The sequence below is a fragment of the Triticum aestivum genome, chromosome 4D, assembly GCF_018294505.1.
Source record: "Triticum aestivum cultivar Chinese Spring chromosome 4D, IWGSC CS RefSeq v2.1, whole genome shotgun sequence".
Classification (NCBI taxonomy): Eukaryota; Viridiplantae; Streptophyta; class Magnoliopsida; order Poales; family Poaceae; genus Triticum; species Triticum aestivum.
This window is the reverse complement of record NC_057805.1, coordinates 9,310,623-9,332,671: the sequence shown is the minus strand read 5'-3', so window position 1 is coordinate 9,332,671 and position 22,049 is coordinate 9,310,623. Positions and strand designations below refer to the sequence as shown.

The 22,049-nt window shown below is 45.7% G+C and overlaps 2 protein-coding genes across 5 annotated transcripts; both read right to left on the bottom strand.

The window, feature by feature from the left end:
* Window positions 1–752: 752 nt before the first annotated feature.
* LOC123095671 (phosphomethylpyrimidine synthase, chloroplastic) lies at window positions 753–7,469 on the bottom strand. 4 transcript variants are annotated; one of them, XR_006446286.1, is made up of 7 exons: window positions 7,213–7,469; window positions 5,498–5,802; window positions 5,260–5,387; window positions 3,609–4,435; window positions 2,167–2,842; window positions 1,449–1,558; window positions 753–1,283 (listed from the first exon to the last, which is right to left on the bottom strand). XR_006446286.1 is itself a non-coding variant. In XM_044517213.1 (6 exons), the coding sequence occupies exons 2-5, from the start codon at window positions 5,797–5,799 to the stop codon at window positions 2,168–2,170; spliced, it is 1,932 nt and encodes a 643-aa protein (XP_044373148.1). In that variant the 5' UTR covers window positions 5,800–5,802; window positions 7,213–7,469; the 3' UTR covers window positions 1,317–1,558; window position 2,167. The 4 variants fall into 4 exon arrangements, 2 of the variants coding, with proteins under 2 accessions (XP_044373148.1, XP_044373147.1); XR_006446285.1 differs by having other exon boundaries at window positions 1,449–1,539; XM_044517213.1 differs by lacking the exon at window positions 753–1,283 and having other exon boundaries at window positions 1,317–1,558.
* A 4,047-nt stretch (window positions 7,470–11,516) lies between these two features.
* On the bottom strand, window positions 11,517–12,808 carry LOC123099377 (probable galacturonosyltransferase-like 1). Its single transcript, XM_044521548.1, has one exon. The coding sequence runs from the start codon at window positions 12,743–12,745 to the stop codon at window positions 11,693–11,695; it is 1,053 nt and encodes a 350-aa protein (XP_044377483.1). The 5' UTR covers window positions 12,746–12,808; the 3' UTR covers window positions 11,517–11,692.
* Between the last annotated feature and the right edge of the window lie 9,241 nt (window positions 12,809–22,049).

Below are 22,049 nucleotides of genomic sequence, written 5' to 3'. Positions count from 1 at the left end.
TCACATATTTTACCCACAATTCTCGGTTGGCGTCATTCATGGTATTTTGGGTCATAGAATACACTACCAAAAAGTGGAGTGGCAAGTACTCACTCCGTCCCATAATATAAGATGTTATTACAACCGATGAATACATTGGTTGTAATAACATCTTATATTATACTCGGAGGGAGTAAGAAATTGACTAAGAAACATGTGTCTCACACATCAGAAGGTAAAACTAAAATCATGTCTTAGACAACACAATGGCGTCCAAGGATAAACATATGGGCCTTTATGGTGGATAGTAGATACACCACAAGCTTGTGTGTGTTATTCACCATGCTTGCGCGGCTGACAGGTGTGCGCCGATTTGCCATATTTCTCCAGTATGACTAACTGCGGTCGTGAACTAAGCAGTAAATCAAACAAGTATGAAATGCATTAACTTCTGGAGGCAGACTTGTTATCATAAACCAGGCAGGACCAGCAGTCCAGCACTAAAGTGCTGCCAAGTTTACAATGTAGATACACAGTTAGGCATGCACGAATGATTAAGTTGAAACCGTCCATGTGAAAAAGTTTATGATGTACATGAAAATGTTTGACCATCAAAATGGGAACAACCAAAAGAATAGTTCACGATGAGCAGTATCTTAGACACTGCAAAACATAATTCTTAGTAGGCACATTTCACATAATCAAGTCAAAAAGAGTTTTGCTGGTGCATTTGTTCTCAACTGACAAGTGGCATGCACATAACCATTCCAATCTGTCAATCTAGTTACATCTTTTATATTCTACTTATATAGAAATATGTACAAGGATAGGTGTAAAAAGTAAATTACACAGGACATTGTGAATGCTTTGCGAGATGTAATGGGATTCCTCAAAAAAATTATGGGCTTATGAAGTTTGACTAAACTAGCCACACGTATGACTAAATTTTATGTGTTCCATGTTGACTAAATTTTATGTGTTCCATGGTAACACTATGCCTGTAAATATTCTCTCCTCTTGGAGAAATACCAATATGTATGCTGGTTCAAGAAATCGTGTACATTACCATGTTACTTCAGAGTAGGAAACATGCATATCCAGTAGATGCGCTCCACACATTCAGGAAAACTTGGTCCCTCGATTTCCAGAATGTCGAGGGTTGAGTGTATCCTGGGAAACATGAAAATAAAAATGCACACTCCCTTCGCAGGCATTATCCTGTTCAGGTTCAAAGGGACTTTCTCAGCCCATATCGCAACAATCCAGGCCAAGGGGCCTTAAGATCGTTGGGAATACAAGCACCCCTGGTGCAACTTTCATCACTAGCAATCCCATAATGATATGCAAAGACAATTATAACATAAGTAACACAACATAGAGTTCACTTTTATTACAACCCATAATCCATAATGACATTAAGAACTGACGCTAAGCAGCAGTAGCTTTATTGAGGCATATATCCTGCTTACCACCTCCTAACAGAAGATGGTAGAAGTGCTGCTGACAAACGACCTAGCCACCAAATCTGCATCACTTGGATCAGACGGCTGCCAAGGACATCTGCACAAAGTTTGTATTTCTGAATTCAGAGATTACATTAGAGAGATACAAAACATTGTCTATTTCACACTGGTACATTATACAAGTCAACGATAATCATCGTTTGTTAACTGCCTTAAACTTACAATTGGAAAAGGTCACTTCAATAAAAGTTCATTATGATGTCAACGTAATTGGTTCGAATTTAATGAATGGATCATTCAACCACATTGTCATGCTACTAAATGTTTGCTTAATTCGACCATTCTAAAACACAGTTTGTTTAATTCGACGCTGACTTTTTAAAAGAAGATAAAGTTTGCTCAGTGCTGGAAAAGTTTCACACTCTATGCAAATGGAACTAATCCATTGCATGACATCACAATGTAGAACTATGATCAAGCAGATCATGCAATGCAATTACGATATGTTCTAACTGATGGGATCATCCTTGGTTAGAATTATTACCTAGAGGATAAAAAACATATGTGGCTCCAAATTTAAATTGTGCTTTATTTTCTGAAATATTTCAGATGTAGGGGGAATAGCAGTATTATTATCATGTATAGTCTTCCCAAAGGGGAAAAGTTTTATGAGCGTCCTCTCCTACTTGCAAGACAATCTTTAAAAGATACACAACAAACTAACCTTATTTCTGAACTACGTAGCTTTCTGGCACATAGATTTCCCCTCCAGCTTCACCATGTTGTTCGCCACTAATTGTTTTTCTTGCAGCCAAAAATTCAGCACTCATCTCACTCATTCCTTGTCTCACCGCTTCCTCTACTGTCCCGTAACCATGTTCATCAGCATACTTTCTAATATCCTCGGTGATTTTCATCGAGCAAAACTTGGGACCACACATTGAGCAGAAATGTGCTACTTTGGCGCCATCAGACGGCAGTGTTTCATCATGGAAAGACATTGCAGTAACTGGATCCAGGGATAAAGCAAATTGGTCCAACCATCTAAACTCAAACCTTGCCTTGCTTAGTGCATCATCCCATGCTTGTGCATAGGGGTGACGCTTTGCCAAATCAGCAGCATGAGCAGCGATTTTGTAGGATATCACACCTGTCTTAACATCATCCCTGTTAGGCAACCCAAGGTGCTCCTTTGGTGTTACATAACAAAGAAGTGCAGTGCCAAGAGCCCCAATGTTGGCAGCACCAATGGCTGAGGTGATGTGATCATAACCAGGTGCAATATCAGTGGTCAATGGACCCAACGTATAGAAAGGTGCTTCGTTGCACCACTCCAGCTGTTTCTCCATATTTTCAGGAATCTTATGCATCGGAATATGCCCAGGACCTTCATTCATCACCTAGAAGTTAAGAAGTGTAAATATCAGAAAGACAACTCCTAAGTTTCGACTATTGAATAACATAGCAGATAGAAACAATTCATCGTTCAAAGCATAATACAGTTCCAAGTTCAACTGTTGAGTCACTAGGGCATAATAAATGATTGATCACTTAAAGCACCTTACAATCAAGAATTCGAATATTAGATCTCCGATATTTCCTCACGTGTTGGTTTCTGACAACTAATCTCTATGCAAGCTTATTCATTAAGGTAAGCTATGGTACCCTATAGATGTATATGTTTGTCTATACAATGTTTCAAAAACAATTGACCCATTAGGCAGCAGTGCAGAAATCTTGTTTTTAACTGAAAATGCAGAAACGTTGGATGATAAACAGCTAACATATATCCTAATAAAAGTGTTCTTTTACATGTAATATATAATCTGTCGATCTGGCGATCATCTTCAACTGTAGTGGAAAAACAAATCTTGTTTCTACTATTACCAGTTACTTGAAATATCCACTTATCTTATGCATATAGCAAGGTACAGTTTTGAATGGATAACGTAGTTAATAGTCTTGTGAGCAGAATTTATATCAAAGGTTGATTACTCGAAGCAGAATTTTATATCAAAGGTTGATTACTCGAAACTTATTTAGAACGTCATGTTGCTGATTATTGCAATAGAAAAAGAAAAGAAAAGCATAACTGTACATACTAGAATATTTGATATTGTAAAGGAAACAACTCTGCATGTTGAACTTCACTCCTATTATTCTCACCTGCACATCTTTCTCCCATGCTCGGCGAGTTAGTTCCCCCTGAGTCAGCAGTTCTGCAAACTGAGCACTATCATTAGCATCATAAATGGAACCAGGCCTCAGGCCATCACCAATAGATAATGCCACATCATACTGGTTACATATGTCAAGAATGTCATCCCAGTGCTCATAAGCAAAGTTCTCCTTGTGATACGTCAAGCACCATTTTGCATGGATTGATCCACCACGAGAAACTATGCCGGTCATTCTCTTTGCTGTGAGAGGAATATATCGAAGCAGCACACCAGCGTGGATGGTGAAGTAATCAACACCCTGCTCGGCTTGTTCAATTAAAGTGTCCCTAAAGACTTCCCAGCTCAGATCTTCAGCAATACCGTTAACTTTCTCAAGTGCTTGGTAAATAGGAACAGTTCCAATAGGAACCGAAGAGTTACGAATAATCCATTCCCGGGTCTCATGGATATGGCGCCCTGTTGAAAGGTCCATGACAGTATCTGCTCCCCACATTGTGGCCCACTGGAGCTTGTGGACTTCCTCCTCAATGGAGCTCACAACAGCAGAGTTCCCAATGTTAGCATTCACCTTTACAAGGAAGTTTCTTCCAACAATCATGGGTTCCAATTCCAGGTGCCTCTTGTTGGAAGGGATAATGGCTCGTCCACGGGCGACTTCTGACCGGACAAATTCAGGAGCAAGGTTCTCGCGTTTGGCACAGTACAGTATCTCCTCTGTTATGATTCCCTGCTTAGCATAGTACATTTGCGTGTAACGAGGACTACCCAACTTCTCTCTCCTGTCAATCCATTCCTTTCTTATCTTTGGGAGTCCTGTAAAAGTTTAATGCATGCTTATTACAAACTTACATTACTTGAATTGTATGTTCTGTTTTTAATTATATGGGATTAACGAAAGAATTATATTGGTATTTTTATTCTATCTAACTTTTTGAGGGACCTAAATAAACAGGAGGAAACTACTTTTTTTTTCTGAAGGAGTGGGGAGAACCCGAGTCCTGGACCAAAACCTTGTGCTCTACCAACATTTTTGGTTTTTTAAATTAAATATATCTTTATCTCTACTACTAGGAAAAAATATCAACAAAAAGAAACAACTCCAACTAAACAATAATGACGACATAGAGAAGACAAATCTCAACAAGGTAGAGCCAATGTGCTTACTAGGGTAATATGATTATTTTTATCCTTATCAAAGCACAGCCATTCAGTTAGGTAAACTTAAGAATGCGCAACAGTCTGAAATAATACAACTAAGAAAACACAAGACAAATATCTAGAGATATCCAATATATGATCATAAAAAGTTAATAGGTCTATTGTGCCTTTTCAACTATTTTCTAAGTCCAAAATCAACCCTCAACTCCAAAACCAGGAATCTGAATACCATCCGACTGTTGAAACAATGAAACTGTCCATTATTTGACTATAAGATGAACTTATTAACACACAAAAAGGGAAACATCAGAGCAATTCAAGGCACCAAAACTAATACGTGGTTGCATGAGAGCAATAATAGAAACACACCATGTAAGTTCCTATTGGACAGCTGATCTAGATGTTATGCTTATGAGTACAAACAGTCTACATGGTTTAGGACAGAGAATATGACAAGAGAGATAAGGCTAGTGAGTTACCGAGCCTTGGGCTTATGTTTTGTGGACCACTGGTGTCATATGTGTCGAAATGCCCGCTATCTCCGGTCAAATGGACTCTCCGAAATGGAACCTTCAGGGCATGACCTGTTTCCTCATGAACGACTTCACTGCAGAGCATAACCATGCCAAATATAAGATAAAACTGATACATTAGAACACAACAATATTGGCACACTCCCAGTACAGTTGCTAGGTGAAGCAAAAGCAGGAAGCATGCCTGCATTCTTTGGTGCTCCGTGGGAAGCAGTCTTCAAATGCTGGGAGCGGCAGAAATTCGGGAGCAGCAGGATCAACTGTGTGTTTCGTTTGCCTGGGTTTTGCTGGCTCTGCTACTGACTGATCAGTCACTGAAACTGCCTTGGGCCTTGAACAGGTGAGGCTAGCATTCCTGTCCTGCACATCTTGAGGGCGCGAAATGCCACCGAAACCAGGCAAAAGTGCAGTCTTGGGGAATTTCATGGTGTTGCAGCTATTGTTCATAGCCATTAGTGAAGAGAACGATGGTTGCAGCGCGGCCATTTCCTGTTCAAGGTACAGATTAGTAGATGCAGGCAATATGTTGCAATAGATTAGTGGATGCATATTTCATGACCGCAAACTACGTTACACAGTACGAGGATACGGATGCGGGGACACGGGAAAACGGGATTTTCCAAAAATGCATTTACAGGGATATGGCAAGTATATGTATATGGATGATGAATAAAATAGTTCAACAGTGAATCACGAACTAAATTAATACAACCTCCATCCGTAATTAAGATATACTCATTTCAGCGACAGTTAATTCTAGGCTGAGGGAGTAACATATAAGTATAAATTCATCGGACAATTCACAATTGATCAAAAAAGTTAATCCAGTGGATGGCGACGGACAGTTGATCCGACACAAGTAATCCACCGAAGCAAGAGATATATAGCAGTCCAGCAGAAGATGGACGAGACGCAAGATTGAGAATTTTTACGCCACTAGTGATAGACGACGAAACATGATGAACGTACTTGGCTTGGCAATGGAGCTTGCCTGCGAAATGGAGATGGACGGAGACAGTGAGACTTACGGCGAGGCGCTGCGTCGCTGCCGGCGGCGCGGAGAGATCGGCGAGAGTTGTAAGTGAGGGTTTGTTTTCGCGATCAGACGTTGATATAAGTTAATTATAAGGCAACCCACGTCGGCCTCCTGACGGGCTTTGGATCAAGTGGTAACAGCCCATACGTATCCTTGAGGTATCCCAGCCGTTTACTATATTTTTTTCCTTTTTCTTTAATTCAGAAAAAAGGGATACATCAGAGGATACGCGTATCCCGGGCGTATCCCCGTTCTGGCCGCGTATCCTGCACCGATTCGGCAAAGAGGTGCCGTATCCCTGCAGCAAATGCCAAAGATTGCAGTAGTACTGCTGTCTCTATTCAACTTTGATGCATTTTGTGCTCTTGTGAAAGAAAAACCTCGATGCAACAGGGAGCATTCTAATGACACGTTTTTGTAATTCCTGTGAAAAGATGAATGTTGAACCCTCCTTTACATTAAAAACAAAACAAAAAGGATGATTAAACACCCCCGGCCTCTGCACCGAGGTGATGCTTACATTTTAACTTTGTTATTATTACAGGAGGCTAGCTGTATCTGAACCACACGCTCCTACTGCCGATCTTGGGTCCTTTCTGCAACTACACAGCCACCGATCTCCAGGTTTAGACAGGGCAACATCACACTCACTCGATTGTGAGGTCTCCCAATTCCCATTACAAAACGGATTCTCTATGTTTTCTTCTTCTTTCACCAGGGACAGTTGGACATGGATCAATTGAACTGACACAAACGAAAAAGTACTCGCAACTCGCTTAGAAACCCAGCAAAAATTGGAGCAGCTTCCCACAAATTCAGACCCAAACAAGCATCCACTCTGACCGGGCAGGGAGGGGCCTCACCTGAGAAACGGCGGATCCGGCGAGCGGCGCGGGAGGGCAGCCGGAAGCGTTGCTGACGGTGAGGAGAAGGGATGGGAGTGCGCACCTGGTCAGTGGTGCCGAGAGTGAGATTTTTTATAGAGGGTGCGGCGGATCCCGGAGCACGGGTGGCCACAGCTCGCCGCGGAGAGCGACAAGCCGCAACCGGACGTGGCGGGTGCCTGAGTGGGGGCGGCCAGCCAAAATGATGGGAAAACGACGCCAGCAGTGGCGCCAGATATTTCTCCCCGCCGGAGATATTTTCCTCGCGCTCGCGACAAGCGCGTCCACCTCCACGGAAAAGGCGGCCATGACGCCTCAACGGACACAGGATCGCGGGCTGATCGACGGAACAGCGTAGCTGACGGCGACTCGGCGGCGACGGTCGAATGCGGGCGGCCTGCCACGGCGCGGTCGCGGGGGACGGCGAGGGGCGTTGGGCGTGACAAGGCTTGGCTGGGCCTCTTGCGAGGCGCTTTAGAGCGGATGGGCTGGTAAAGTTTGTGTAGCCTACTGAGCTGGCCAGTGGAGCTATTGGGCTGCCCAATATGCGTTTCCCCCGGCTTGCCTTAAAAAAAAACAATACCAGTATCTGCGTGTTTCTAAAAAAAAGTGTATGTGTGTGTGTTATATCTTCACCTAGCGTCCTAGCACCCCTAAAGAAAAAGAACCTACCGTCCTAGCCATAGGAAGCTATGGGGGTGTTTGGTTACAGGGACTTTTTTATGTTGGGACTAAAAAAAAGTCCCTAGCAAACCAAACAGGGGGGACTTTTTTAGGACTTTTGCTAAAAGTCTTTAGAAGCACCACTTGAGAGTCTTTTTCAAAAAGTCCTAGGGACTAGAAAAAGTCTTAGGACTAGAGAACCAAACACCACCTATGTTTTCTCGTGTGTGTTTCCGGCGGTTCCTATGACCTATTTGGCACCGGGGAGGCAGGGAAACCACTTATCATCGTTCAAGTGAGTGCAAATTGTTTTCTCAATGTTAGTTTTCCATGTCCATGGGGGCGAGGTCTTGGTCTGATCACCATGGCTGACACGGCACAAATTAGAAAGTCTATGGTGTTTTGGTGCCACGGATTTGATGGGTGATCATACGAACTTCGGCATGTTAAGGCAATGCAACAACAAGTTTGGGGCCGAGCTTGGTATGGTCAATGGTTCTTCCATTTTGCCCTTTTTTCTAATCTAGCAAGGAATAAAATGGTTCGACAACCTGACTAGCAAGAGGTTTGTACCTAGGGCCCATGCTTGGGGGGGGGGGGGGGGGCACCCCTATTTCTCGCTTTAAGCGAGCACAGGGGGCAGCCTCGAGCGAGGCCACAGCCTGTTTTTCCGGTTTATTTTTAGGTTTTTGGTTTCGTTTTCCGTTTTATTTTGTACTTTTGTTTATAATTTAAAATATTTTAAATATATTTATATATTACAAAAAGCTGTATAAAAATCATTTTGAAAATGTTAAATAAGTATTTGAAAAATATTGAACGAGTATTTGAAAAATATTATCAAGTATTCAAAACCAATGTTGAAAAAATGTTGAACAAGTATTTAAAAAATGTTAATGTAGCATTCAGAGAAATGCTGAACAAGTATTTGAAAAAATGTCGATCAAGCATACGAAAAATGTTGAACAAGTATTTGAAAAATGTTAATCAAGCATTTAGAAAAATGTTGAACAAATAGTTGAAAAATGTTAATCAAGCGTTCAAAAATGTTGAACGTGTATTTGAAAAATGTTGAACAAGGATTTAAAAAGAATGCTAATCAAGCATTCGAAAAATGTTGAACAAGTATTTGAAAAAAATGTTGATCATATATATATAAATGTTGAATAAGTGTTTGAAAAAAAATTATGGAGTATTTGAAAAATGTTGATCATGTATATAAGAATGTGGAATGAAAAATAAAAAATAACAAAGAAAAAACCCAAAAAAGGAAAACCAAAACTGGATAAGAAAAAAATAAAAAAAAGGAACAAAATGAAAAAAAGGAAAAAGAAAATGAAAAAAGTGTTGAAAACAAGAAAGAAAAAAAGAAGGAAAATGTGTAAAAGCCGACTCTTTTCCTTCTAATAGGTCATGCCTTACCTATTGTACATGAAATCGAGGCTAGCGAAGTGGTTAGCAATGCCGTCGGGCAACCAGGAGGTCGCAGGATCGATCCCTCGTAATTATTTTACTAAAAAGTTGATGTGACCAGCTGAAGGATTTTGGAAAGGTGTTTGGTTTCTTATTTATTACGGAAAAAATTGAAGTCTTTGTATGATAGCAATCTAAGGAAATTTCTCATACTAACTCGTCTAATGTTGATCTAGATGATTTTTTCTATGAAATAAAAGTATTGCAAGTAACTTGCCGGTCGATGAGGGAGGGTAATGGCGATGACGCGCCTTCGGCTCGCTCCAGTGCTTGTACGCCAGATGGGGCATAGCCCGCCCAATATTTTAAAATTTGTACACAACTTTTTGTACTGTTGGGCCTTAGAACACCGACCCACAGGCTATTTCTTTCATTTTGGCCCGCTCAGCCCGCCAGAGTTGGGCTTCAAGCTCCACCACTGACTATTTTGGTACTGTTGGGCCTTAGAACACCGACCCATAGGCTATTTCTTTCATTTTGGCCCACTCAACCCGGCAGAGTTGGGCTTCAAGCTCCGCCACTGGCTAGGTGGTCTAGAACCTTGATGTAATTCTTACCTCTAGTGTTTTTTGTAGTATCACGACAGTAGATAAACAGATCGAAAGTTTTCTCGCAAAAAGACTTTCTAGTTGATTTGAGTCAACCCTTGAGATTCTTCAGTTTGTTACGGATGTACTTTCTCTTTTTCTAAATGTAAGCCTTTTTAGATATTTTACGGACTACATACGAAGCAAAATGAGTGAATCTACATTTTAAAATATGTCTATATACATCTGTACGTAATACATGTTGAAATCTCTAAAAGGGCTTATATTTAAAAACGGAGGGGGTAGATTGTTATCCAAATGTTTGGCACGTATGACCATCTCTGTACTATCGGTATATACTCTTGGTCGATGGTCATGCGTGACTTAGAGCTGGTACAGAGATGATGTTCGTCCAAGTCTAGCAAATGGAAAAAGACGAGGAGAAATTGGTAAGTGGAGTTGGAAAAGGTGACGCTACGTAGATACCAAAAGTAAAAAAGTGCAGGCCGAATGTCACCCGACACGGTCCGCTCGTCGTAGGATTCTTACCAACATTACACTATTACTTACGCGTAACAACCAACAATAAGGTGAGTGGCCAAGTTGCATACAGTATCCGGATCCGCTTCAGCAAACTTTTTAGATACTTTGAAGGAAATATCAATCATCCACTATAGAGAAACACCAACGCTAATCTAATTAACAACAAAGAAACAAACCAATTCAGTTATGCAATTTTCTAAAGGTCTTTGACCTTACGCGGATCATTGGGTCTCGGGTGCCAATGCACCAAATTTTTAAAAAATACAAATTGCAAAAAAAAAAGTATAAACTTTTTGAAAATAAACATGACCTAATGTCACACTCGTGCGTGACGTTTAGCAGAGGAATGGTTTTCATGGTATTCTGGCGAAAAAAGACAAAAGCAACATGAACACACTATACAAAAAGTTACTACTATTCAAGAGCGGCGTTTCTGCTCCCGGTCTCAGATGAGCCCGGGCAAAATCAAAAATTCGTTTGAAAGCAAAATGCTCATGTGCGTGATGTTCGTGCAAAAATTGGTGGAGTTTGGACATTAGAGAAGAGCGCGACAAAAAAGACAAATTTCGGATGTGTGAGTAAGGTTATTGTTCACGCAATTTTTGGACCGATTTTCTCTTTTTTGCCACGAGCTTCTCAGATATCCAAATGGGATGAAATTTTGCACAGATATCACACACGCGAACATCTTCCATACAAAAAGAATCAGATTTTTTTGAATTTTCTACTGTAGCTCAGGAGCAGATGAGCCCGGACGCCGAGTTGGATTTTCGCTGCTATTCACGTTTTTTTTATTTTTACTCGTAGTTTTGTTTTCTTACCCTGAACTAAGTCGACCGAAGTCATTCTTTCGTGAAACTATTTAATTTTAATTTTATACGAGTATAACACTAGATCATGTTTGTTTTTAAAAAAATAGAAACTTTTGCCTTGTCATGGCATTTCCGGTCTTCGACCCGATTATACTACTGGCTAGATTTTTCTGAATTGTCTGTGCGATTTTGATCACAGTCCAACTGTTCCGGAGTTTTGAGTACCACTCTACTTTGCTTTATTATTAATTAAGAGAAGAGAAAATAGAGTAATTAACTAGTCCATTTCTGTTAAATGTTCGTCCAAACACTATGTACACTTGCAGCTTGCACAAACACTCTAATTAATTAAAGCTGACAACAACAATCAACAAAAGAAAGATCTCCTAATTAAACCAGACCGATCAAAAAAGAGAGTGGATCGAAGGCGACCGTCAGTCATCACAAGACGGCGTCGATCCCGGTGTCCGGGCGGAGCAGGTCGTACTTGGCCCAGACGGCGTCGAGCGGGCAGGGCCGGCCGGCGTCGAGCCGGTCCCACGGCTTGCCCTTGCCGCTCCAGTGCAGGAGGCTGACGGGGCCGGCGTGGAGGCCGCGGCATAGCCCGCGGTAGTTGTCGCCGCCGAGGCCGTGCTGGTTCCAGCGGTGGTCGACGGCGGCGATGCGGCCGGCGAACACCAGGAGGAAGGGCGGCAGGGAGCCGAGCTCGTAGATGCGCACCCGCCGCTGCAGCTCCATCCACCCCTCGATCTGCGCCGTGTACCCCGCCGCCCGCCACCGCGGCAGGTCGAGCACCATGACGCCCGTGTTGAAGTAGCACGCGCGGCGCCCGCGGAAGGTCCGGGAGAGTGCCGGGCTGGCCCAGAACCCCGGCGTGAAGTAGGCGGTGAAGTTGGCGCCGCAGTACTCGGGCGCCGCCACCGCCGCGTTCCCCGGGAGCGGCGTGGCGGCGAGCGCGGCGACGTCGTCGGTGAGCACGACGTCCGAGTCCAGGTACACGACGCGGCGCACGCAGGGCGGCAGCGTGGTGGCCAGGTAGGAGCGCGCGTAGTTGAGCGGCCGGTCGAGCGCGCCGCGGACGGACGCCGAGATGCGGCCCGCCACCCGCGACTCGTCGAACGGGTACGCCCGGAACGCCAGCGACGGGAACGACGCGCGCACGGCGGCCACCAGCTCCGCCGTCCGGGAGGGCGACCCGGCGGCGGTGAGGAAGTGGAAGTGGACGGACTCCGGGCAGGAGGCGTGGCGCAGGACGGAGAGCACCGCGGCCATGGTGCCCCGCAGGTAGGACGCGTCCAGCGTCATCGCCACGTGCACGGCCGCGCGCGGCGAGCAGGCGCCGTCGTCCTTGCCGGACGCGGGCGGGAGCGGCGCCGGGCAGCGCGCGGAGGCCGAGTTGGTGAAGTGCGGCGCCTCCCTGAACCTGGGCAGGGGCGCGGCCGCGGCCGCCGCGCCGGCGGCGCAGAGGAAGAGCAAGACGAGGAGGCGCGACATGCTTGGCTACTGCTTGGTTTAGAAGGTGGTGCGTGCGGTGGCGCGTTGTTTGTGTGCGGGCATGAGAGCATGAGCATGAGCGCGCGGCCGACCGTGTTTTTATACGGGCGCGTGGCCGCGTGCGGCGTGCGGGAAAGGGGAGGCGTCAAATTTGGGTCAAAGGCTTGGAGAGGTAGGAGCGAAGGAAAGCGTGTTTGAAATCATGTGTAACACGCGCGTAACTTGGTAAAGAAAACCGGGTGAAAATGCCGGTAGGTCAAACGTGTCTACGTGTTCGACTATGGTCTATAGTATGGCATTGGGCAGCAAAATCGATATATTTGTACATGAGTGCAAATGTGATGCATCTTCCCGAATATCCAATTCTGAGCTTAAATTTGTTTTTTTTCTAAAGTTACTCAATGTCCAAACAATTTAAAATTTGGAGCGGACATCACCCACCAATTATCTGTCATGGCAAAAAAAAGGAATTTTTTGAAATTTTCTACTATTTGTTTTGAATTTTTTATTCAGCATGGGTGCAGATGAGCCTGCGAGCCAAAACGCCTCACTCTGCATCTTCCATTTTACTTGTAATGAGCATTTGAAATCATGTGTTTCAGTGTACGTGGATATCAAATGCTTACCACTGTGAACTGTGTTTGTGGGAGCGGTGATAGTTTTCGTTCATAAAGCATCTACAGTTGGGCGCCCCAATTCCGTCTTAAACGTCCGGACGGACGGCCCAGTCACTAACCGGTCATGAAAAATGCGATCCATATAGGCTTTTTAAACGGGACTCAAACGTCCGAACTGACGGGCGCCCCTCATATCCAGCTCAAATATGGGGCGTATATGAGGGCGTCCGGGCGTGTCCCTCACGTCGGACTGATGATGGGGTCCCACAGGAAAACAGTCTTAAACCCGGCGGTCCGAAGCTTGTTTCCTTTGTCGGACCAATGTTGACGTTCCAGCGGGTCGCGTAGTGCCTACCCCGGCTATTTAAGCCGACCGCCGACACTGAAACTCAACCCGTCAATATTCCCTCCCCCCCACCACCTGGTCCGCCGCCGTCACATTCCACTCTCCGCCCGCCACCACTAGCATCGAATGCCCCCACGTCGTCGGGTAAGGAGCTATCCATGTCTAATGCTGGAGCGCTGGCTGCAGCTCCTTAAGCAGATCTGGACAAGGCGCGAAGTCCGGGTCACTGCGGGGCTACCTCTGGATGCAGTGGATCCAGAGGAAGACTTGGAGGAGGAGGAGCCGAAGGAGGATGTGGGGGACGCTGGGGACGCGGATCTGCAGGCCATCCTCGGTTCCTTCCGCTCAGAGTCAGATGCGGAGGCTAGACAACGTTGTCAGTAGGAGATGGAGGCAGAGCACTCTGCGGAGGAGGAGATGCTCGCGTACATGGATGGGGTCAAGGAGGAGGAGGAGCCCTCCTACGTGCCCTTCCACCCGGCGCCCTGCACCGACGTCGTGGCCTGGCTGCGGGACCTGGTCAAGTAGTACGTGCCACGTGGTAGCATGCTGCCCGATGCCAGATCTGTCTGTGCGAGCGAATCCTCCGGTACAATGTCCAGGCTCGCGTCTGCCCAAGGCGCGGCGGCGGTGGAGAGCTCTGCCCGAGGGTGAACGGCGATCTTGAGAATTATTATCAGTACTAGTAGTAAACCCAAGCGAGAAAGGAAAAACAATGTTGTCATGCTACGACGTAAGCATGGGCATATAATTTTTTTTGCCATGACATGCAAAATAATATCCCGAGCATCATAAATAAGGTGTACCCTCAATAAAAAGAACGCACTAATTTGAAACAACTCCTTATTCCGGATGGGCAGAAAAATGCAAATATTTATAATCAATCGAGATTTACTAAAGTACTTGTTTTATTTTATCTTACAAATGATGACTTATGAATGTCAACTAGACCAATTATGCACGCCTGACTCCTTTGGTTTTATTTTAGAATGAAAGGACACCTCGACATTTGTAGCAACTAATGTCAACCACCTCTATAAACCACTTCTACTTTGATTTTATTTTGAAAAGAAAGGACAATCCGACCTTTTCAACGGCTGATGCCTGCTACAGCAATATGCAACACATGGTATAACATAATTCGCAAAAAAAACACATGGTATAACATATACATCACATATTCTTTTACAAAAGGTCATAATCCAAATCAGATGAATAAAGTACAAAGCATGGGCATCACAAATATATAATTGTTAAATAGGTTATAAGCTGGGTCTCACTCAATATGCTATAGCAAACTAGAATTCCTCCAATGCTTAATACCACTGGGAGCCTTAGGGTGGAGTCTACATGCCACCATTTCCTCTTCTAGTTTTGACCCCTCAAATCATGCGAGAGGAGAGAGAAATACGTTTTAATTCTTTATGGCTTGGTTTTAGTACATAACCCGGTGTTAGTTAGTTTTTTTTCAAAGACCCCTTCTGACAATGTTTCAGAATAGGTTTTAAGTGTTTCTTTTGGCTTAAGACCCATATCTTTGCAACATTGGAGATGACCTTCCATGCAGTAATAAGAAACAAATCTGGATAAAGTGGGTAGCCGTATGGATGATAAATATTAAAAAAAACTCTCATTTTGCTATAAGCATGTAACAATTCCATACATCTTATTATTAGCCACACAATTTGACAAGGACCTGAGCCTTACTTTGTTCCTTTGTCCTGAAAATCCCTTTGGCGAAAATATTGTCTCGGGTTGATGGAAGTTTATTTCCAAAAACACATGCCAAGTCTTTTTTTACGGGGGAACACTATGTCAAGTCCTGGTGCCGCTACTAACAACAGATGCTCTGCTTCGGTTGACTCTCATAAGCCCTTTCTAAAACGTAGAGGCCAGCCATTCACCGAGTGCGGTTGTGTCGGCTCGACATAAAGATTGAATGAAATGCGATTTGTCAAAAAAATACACAGAGTTATCGAGTTGCATCATGATTTGGCGTTGAGTTCTCTAGTGAAGATGCCCATCATTCATAAATTCTTACTGCGATCCTTTTATTCTGTCCAAGGTGAACTTATTAGGTGAAAGTGAAACCAAAGCCAATGTGCCGATGGTCCATGGGTTTAATTAAAAAGAGTTTCTACCATACACTTACCCATTTGTCTCACAGAAGGCAACACGCCAACAAGTCTAAGGTGACTTCCGCGAGCAGGTCAGACGGGTAAATGGTTGGTCAACTTTTAGGCGACTGTTTTTTTTTGAGGGGTTTTTAGGCGACTGTTAGGCACGTACACCTGGAGTCCACATCTCATCTCTCTTTTTTACCTTTTGATCGAGACCACGTCGATCCATTCAAACAAGCTTACCATGCCACCCCTCGAAAGCGCTATAACAGTAGTAGAAAAGCGCGGGAAAACCAGCGGAGTTGAGTGTGCGTCCCTCACAGAATCTCAGGTAAAATATCTCGGCGCGTACAGGTACGCCGACTTGCGGCTCGCTCGCTCATGATGTGGGGCGAACGGCCGGGATATATTTCGAGGTCTACGTACCATAGCGTGTGACTACGAACTATGAACTATGACCCAGTACGCCGCGGTTGGACCATGGACTAGATAGTTAGTTATGCATACACTGATCGATCCAGGAGCAGCGCACGGATAATATCTAGGATACATTCTCAGTTTCTTTGTTTGCAAAAAACTTTCGATCTATTCATTCTCAATCATGACAGTATAAAGAAGATCAGAGGTTACTCGCAAAAACAAAGAACATCAGAGGTAATAAAAATTTCAAGCAGGTCCGTGGACCACCTAGCGACAATTATAAGCACTAGAACGAGCCGAATGCGCGCCGCCATCATTGCCCCCTCCCTCGCCAGAGCTGAGCAAACCTTGTTGTAGTAGACAGTAGGAAAGTTGTCGGGCTAAGACCTCATAGAACCAACGCACCAGAGCAGCAACCATATTCAATGGAGAAAATCGTAGATTGGAAGGATCAAACTTGTAAACACCCAAACGAAGACCAGATCCAAACAGATCCACCGAAGACCAGCACCGAAAGAATAAGATTTGAAAACTTATGGGGAGATATTGCCGCGCCGACGCAAGTACGATGAGACAACACCGGACATTCATTAGATCATCTTATTAATTATGACATGGTAGAGAAAATCAACTGGTACCGTTGGTTTAAACCCGTGACGAGCAAAATCCTCTGAATAAAACACACCATGAAAGCACGCAGATGGCATCTACCTTGCATGCTTGAATTTTTTTTCATGGAAACCGAAGTATAAACGATGAATCGGGGGAGGGTGGTCAGGGGTAGTAAAGGGACGTCATGGGGAAGGATGGTTTGAATAATGGAACCTTGTTAGATGTTTCGTAAGAGAGTCACACGTCAAAAGGATTAATACTACTGTTAAAACCGAGTGAGAAAGGAAAACAACTATGTTTTCATGCTACGACGCAACCATGGGCAAATCAAAACTTTTGGCCATGACATGCAAAAAAGTATCTCGGGTGTCAAAAATAAGGTGTACCCTAAATAAAAGAACACATTAATTTGAAAACCACTCCTTATTCCGAATAAGCAAAAAAATACAAATGTTTATAATCAATCGAGATGTACTATAGTACTTGATTTATTTTATTTTATTTTACAAATGATGACTTATCAATGGCAACTCTACCATACACGTCTGACTCCTTTGGTTTTATTTTAAAAAGAAAGGACACCTCGACATTTGCAGCAAGTAATGTCAACGGCCTCTATAAACCACTTCTAACTTCTTTGTTTTTATTTTGAAAAGGAAGGACAGTCCGACCTTTTCAACGACTGATGCATGCAACATATTTTGATGAAATCTATTATTGCTTTTGTAGAACGAAAAATGTATTATTGTAAAGCATAATGTCTTCATGCTACAGCAATATGCAGCAAATGGTATAACTTATACATCACATATTCTTGTACCAGGTCATAAACCAAATCAGATGAATAAAGTACAAAGCATGGGCATCACATCTGTTATAAGCTGGGTCTCACTCAATATGCTATAGCAAACCAGAATTCATCCAATGCTTAATACCGCCATGGACCTTAGGGTAGTAGTAGTTTTGACCCCTCAAATCATTTTTATTCCTTATGGCTTTGTTTTAGCACTATGACCCAGTCTTAAGATTTTACTGCTACCCCTTTTCACAAAGTTCAGGGTGGGTCTTAAGTTACCTTTTTGGCATAAGATCCATGTTTTTTCAACGTTGGAGATGCCCCTCCACACGCCGTAATAAGAACTAAATCCGGATAAAATGGGTAGTCGTATGGATGAGTTATAATTACAAAAATCTCTCATCTTGTTATAAGCATGTGAGATTCCATACATCGTGCCATTGCTGACCGCAAATGCTCTCCTCAATTTGACTCCTGTAAGGCCTTACTAGAACGTAGGAGCCAGTCATTTGCTCAACGCGGTTGTCGAGTTGCACCATAGATTTGTCATTGACTTTTCTAAGTGAAGGTACCAGTTATTACTTGTTCCGCCGGGATTTATAACCCCTCTTGTATTTTTGGTCAAATTTTGATCATAGATTTAATTAACAAAATATAAGTTACACACCACAAAATTTATATAGTTGGATTCCTATTCGTGGGAAGTTTTGAATGGAATTATTTCTAATAAATAAAACATATAATTTATTGGTTAAATTTACAGCCAAAATTTGACACAAAATACAAGGCCGACTAATGAACCAAGACAGAGGGAGTGTGAAGAAGTTTTTGTTTTTTTAACTAGTATGAAGAAGTTCTTACCGCAATCCTATTGTTCTGTTACCGAAAAAGGATTTCCCCCCGCTTTGTATTCCAACGCAACCAGCCAACATAGGATACATCTCGACGCTGGGGCGAGCAGCACAACAAGCCCAAAGACAAAAAAAGAAGAAGAAACATAATGCCAACAACGGCAGATCGACAAAGCGCGGAAGGCCCGCCACCGCTGCGCCCTTCGGAAACACCCCACCACCGCCCGAGGCTCCGAGTGCCGCATACCAAGCAGCACCTCCAAGAAGGTATGCGACGCCGACGACGCTGCTGCCCGGACAAGTCCTAGGGTTTCCCCCGGTATGCGGAGGAAAGTAGGGGATGGCTACCACCGAGGCCCTTCAAGAAGGAATGGTGGCACCCGCCGGTGTCACCGCATCGGCGCCGGACGAACCGGCAAGGATTTCTCCCGCACACCAAACACCACCGCCCATCCGGAGCCAACCATCCAAACTACCACCCAATGCGCCATCGCGGTTGCGCCGCCGCACACGCCGTCTCACTACGAGGCCGAGAAGACCGGAGAGAAGCGCCACGCGACGAGAACAACAACACCAATGCCGAGCGGAAGGGAACCACCTCCACCGCCGTCGTGCGAGAAGTCGAGCCTCCGGCACTGTCGCGGTAGCCGACCGGACACGGCAGCGGGGCATACCAGGCCACCCCTGGCCCGGCCAGGCCCGAAACGGGCCCGCTAAGCCCCGCCGGCCGTGCTGCAGCAAGCTGGCATCGGTGCCGCCAGCCCCCGTCGCGCAACACCGCTCCCCTGCATCCTGGGAATCACGCCGCCAACCAGCCCAGGCGCCGGCCCGCCCAGGCCCAGATGGGCCCGTAGGGCCTAGATCTGGGCTGAGCGCCGCCGCCAGGACGAGCCACAGCGCCACCTCGCCGCCAACGACGACGCCGCCGCCCAGCCGCCCCCTGCTCTGCGACAGGGAACCCCGCCGCCAGCTGGACCGCCACCGCCTAGGAGCACCCCCCGGTGCAACTCCGCCCGCGCCGGAGCCACCGGGAAGGGAAGGGCAGGAAGGCCGCCGCCACCAGCGACCCCGGGGCCAGGCCGGCGCGGGCGCCAGCGACGGCGGCGGGGAGGAAGGGGAGAGGGGGGCTGGAGGCGGGAGAGAGAGAGGTGCGCGGCCGGCTGCCCGCAGGGGGGCGACGCGGTCGCGAGAGAGGGCTCAGATTTTCTCTTCGTGATGAACCTCTCCGAAAGCCAGTTTACCTTGCCATCCCTATTGTTCTGTTCAAGATGAACTTGAGGGAAACCAAAGCCAATGTGCTCACCGACAATAAGCCGAGCTTCACCATGGGTTAAAAAAAAGAGTTTCTACCATACACGCACTCATGTCTCACAAAGGGCAACACACGCCAACAAGTCCAAGGTGACTTCCGCGAGCATGTCAAACGGGTAAACCGTTGGTCAACTTTTAGGCCACTGTTAGGCACGTACACCTGCCCGCGACGCGAGTCCACATTTTGTCTCTTCTTTTTTCACCTTTTGATCGAGACCACGCCCGTTCATTCACACGGCTTACCACGTCCCCCGGCCCCTCGAAAGCGCTAGAACAGCCGTGGAAAAGCGCGGGAAGGAAAACCAGCGGAGTCTTTTTTGTGCGTCCCTCACAGAATCTCCGGTAGTAAAATACTATCTCGGCGGCGCGTACACGTACTCGAGTAACTCGACTGCGGCTGATGATGGGGCGAACGGCCGGAATATATATATATTTCCAGGTCTACGTAGCATAGCGTGTGACTACGACCCAGGACGCCGAGGTCGGACTATGGAGTAGATAGTTTGTTATGCATACACTGATCGATCCAGGAGCAATATCTAGGATGCATTCGAAATATGTAGCATGGTACAGATGATGCATTGCATTGGCAACATTGCATTTACACTGATCATCTCCATGTTATCCGGCAGATGAGAAGTATGAGAATGACGGATAGGCGCGAGTGGTACAAATGATGCGTTTCATTGGCAACATTGCACTTATGTCGCTTGCTATTCAGTTTTTACTATGCATTGCCTTTTGGAAGCCACGTCTTCTGATGAACAAAAGTGCAATTATTTTGACATGCGGCATGTATACCTTTTACTAGTTGGTGCAGTGCTCCGGTCGCTAGTCTACAGGGTCGCTAGGCAGTGGCCATTCCACTCATCGTAGATCGGCTTGCCCAACCCACTCCCCGGTCCGACTCAGTCGATCATCGATCCTTGCCCGTATAGTGTCGGCAACCTGCATCATCTTCCGTGAAGCTTCCCACTAGCCGCGCCCGCGCTCAGCATGCATGCCAATCATCCAACCCCCTCGTCCCATAATTTTGAGAGTAGACACCACTCTTTTCTCTTTGTTTTTGTGTGCAAACCACCCATGGAAATTCCCTAAAAAAAAAAAACTATCCATGGACATGAAGAGCTTTTCTAGTACGTAAAAGTGAGCAAGCTAAAGCATTGCATCGGCGGTCCATGTACATCTACGTCCATGAAGAAAAGAAAGTTTGGATAGATACGATTCGGCGTTCCATGTACAGCCAAGTTCGGACAGCTACGTCCATGAATGAGGAAAAAGGTTTGGATAGATGCGAATCGGTGGTGCCCAAAGTACAAGTAAAAGATAACCGAAAATTCGAAGTCGCGGTAACAGTGCATTCATACACGGTGACGACTCTAAATTTTGATGATGATATACAAGCGTCTAAGAGCATCTACAGCCGGTCGCCCCAAACCCGCCTCAAACACCCAAGCGGTCCGTCTGGTCACTGACCGGCCACAAAATTTCGACTTAGACGAAAGTCTCAAAAGGGACTCAAATGCCCGAGCTAACCGGCACCCCTCATATCCAGCCAAAATATGGGGCGGATATGGGGCGCCCGTGCGCGTCCGCCACGTCGAACCCAGTCCACGCTGGCTCACCTGACCCCACATATATTCCTCTCCATCCACTCGTTGGATCAAACCCTAGCCACTTCACACTCCACTCCCATCCACTCCCTCCGCCACCCAAACTCACCTCCAGCGATCTCCGACCGTCTCCGGCATGACGGGCAGCGGATCCGAGTCCTTCACCTCTATATCCATCGACCCCGAGCTCATCCCACACGCCCCCGAGGAGGAGATGGTTGTCCGCTTGCGCTTCTCCGCTCCCGGGAGGAGGCCCGTGCTCGGCAGCGCTCGGACTCCTTCCGTCGGGAATCCATTGTGTCCGCCCAAATGGCGCATGGATCCGCGCTAGGTGTGTCGTCGCTGCCTCGCAGGAGGCGGTGCGGTCCGGCTCGCGTCCGAACGCGGTGGCGGGTATCGGTGTCAAAACCGGCAGATCTCGGGTAGGGGGACCCGAACTGTGCGTCTAAGGATCGAAGGTGACAGGAGGCGGGGGACTCGATGTTTACCCAAGTTCGGGCCCTCTTAATGGAGGTAATACCCTACTTCCTGCTTGATTGACTTTGATGAGTATAGGGGTTACAAGAGTTGATCTACCTCGAGATCGTAATGGCTAAACCCTAGATGTATAGCCTGTAT

What these genes read in the sequence shown, in the direction of transcription:
- LOC123099377 (XM_044521548.1), bottom strand. Translation starts at nt 12,745, where the DNA reads ATGTCGCGCCTCCTCGTCTTGCTCTTCCTCTGCGCCGCCGGCGCGGCG.
- LOC123095671 (XM_044517213.1), bottom strand. Translation starts at nt 5,799, where the DNA reads ATGGCCGCGCTGCAACCATCGTTCTCTTCACTAATGGCTATGAACAAT. An exon ending in CGGAGCACCAAAGAATGCAG is followed by an intron (nt 5,388 to 5,497) that starts GCATGCTTCCTG and finishes TATGCTCTGCAG; the next exon opens with TGAAGTCGTTCATGAGGAAA. An exon ending in AAACATAAGCCCAAGGCTCG is followed by an intron (nt 4,436 to 5,259) that starts GTAACTCACTAG and finishes AAACTTTTACAG; the next exon opens with GACTCCCAAAGATAAGAAAG.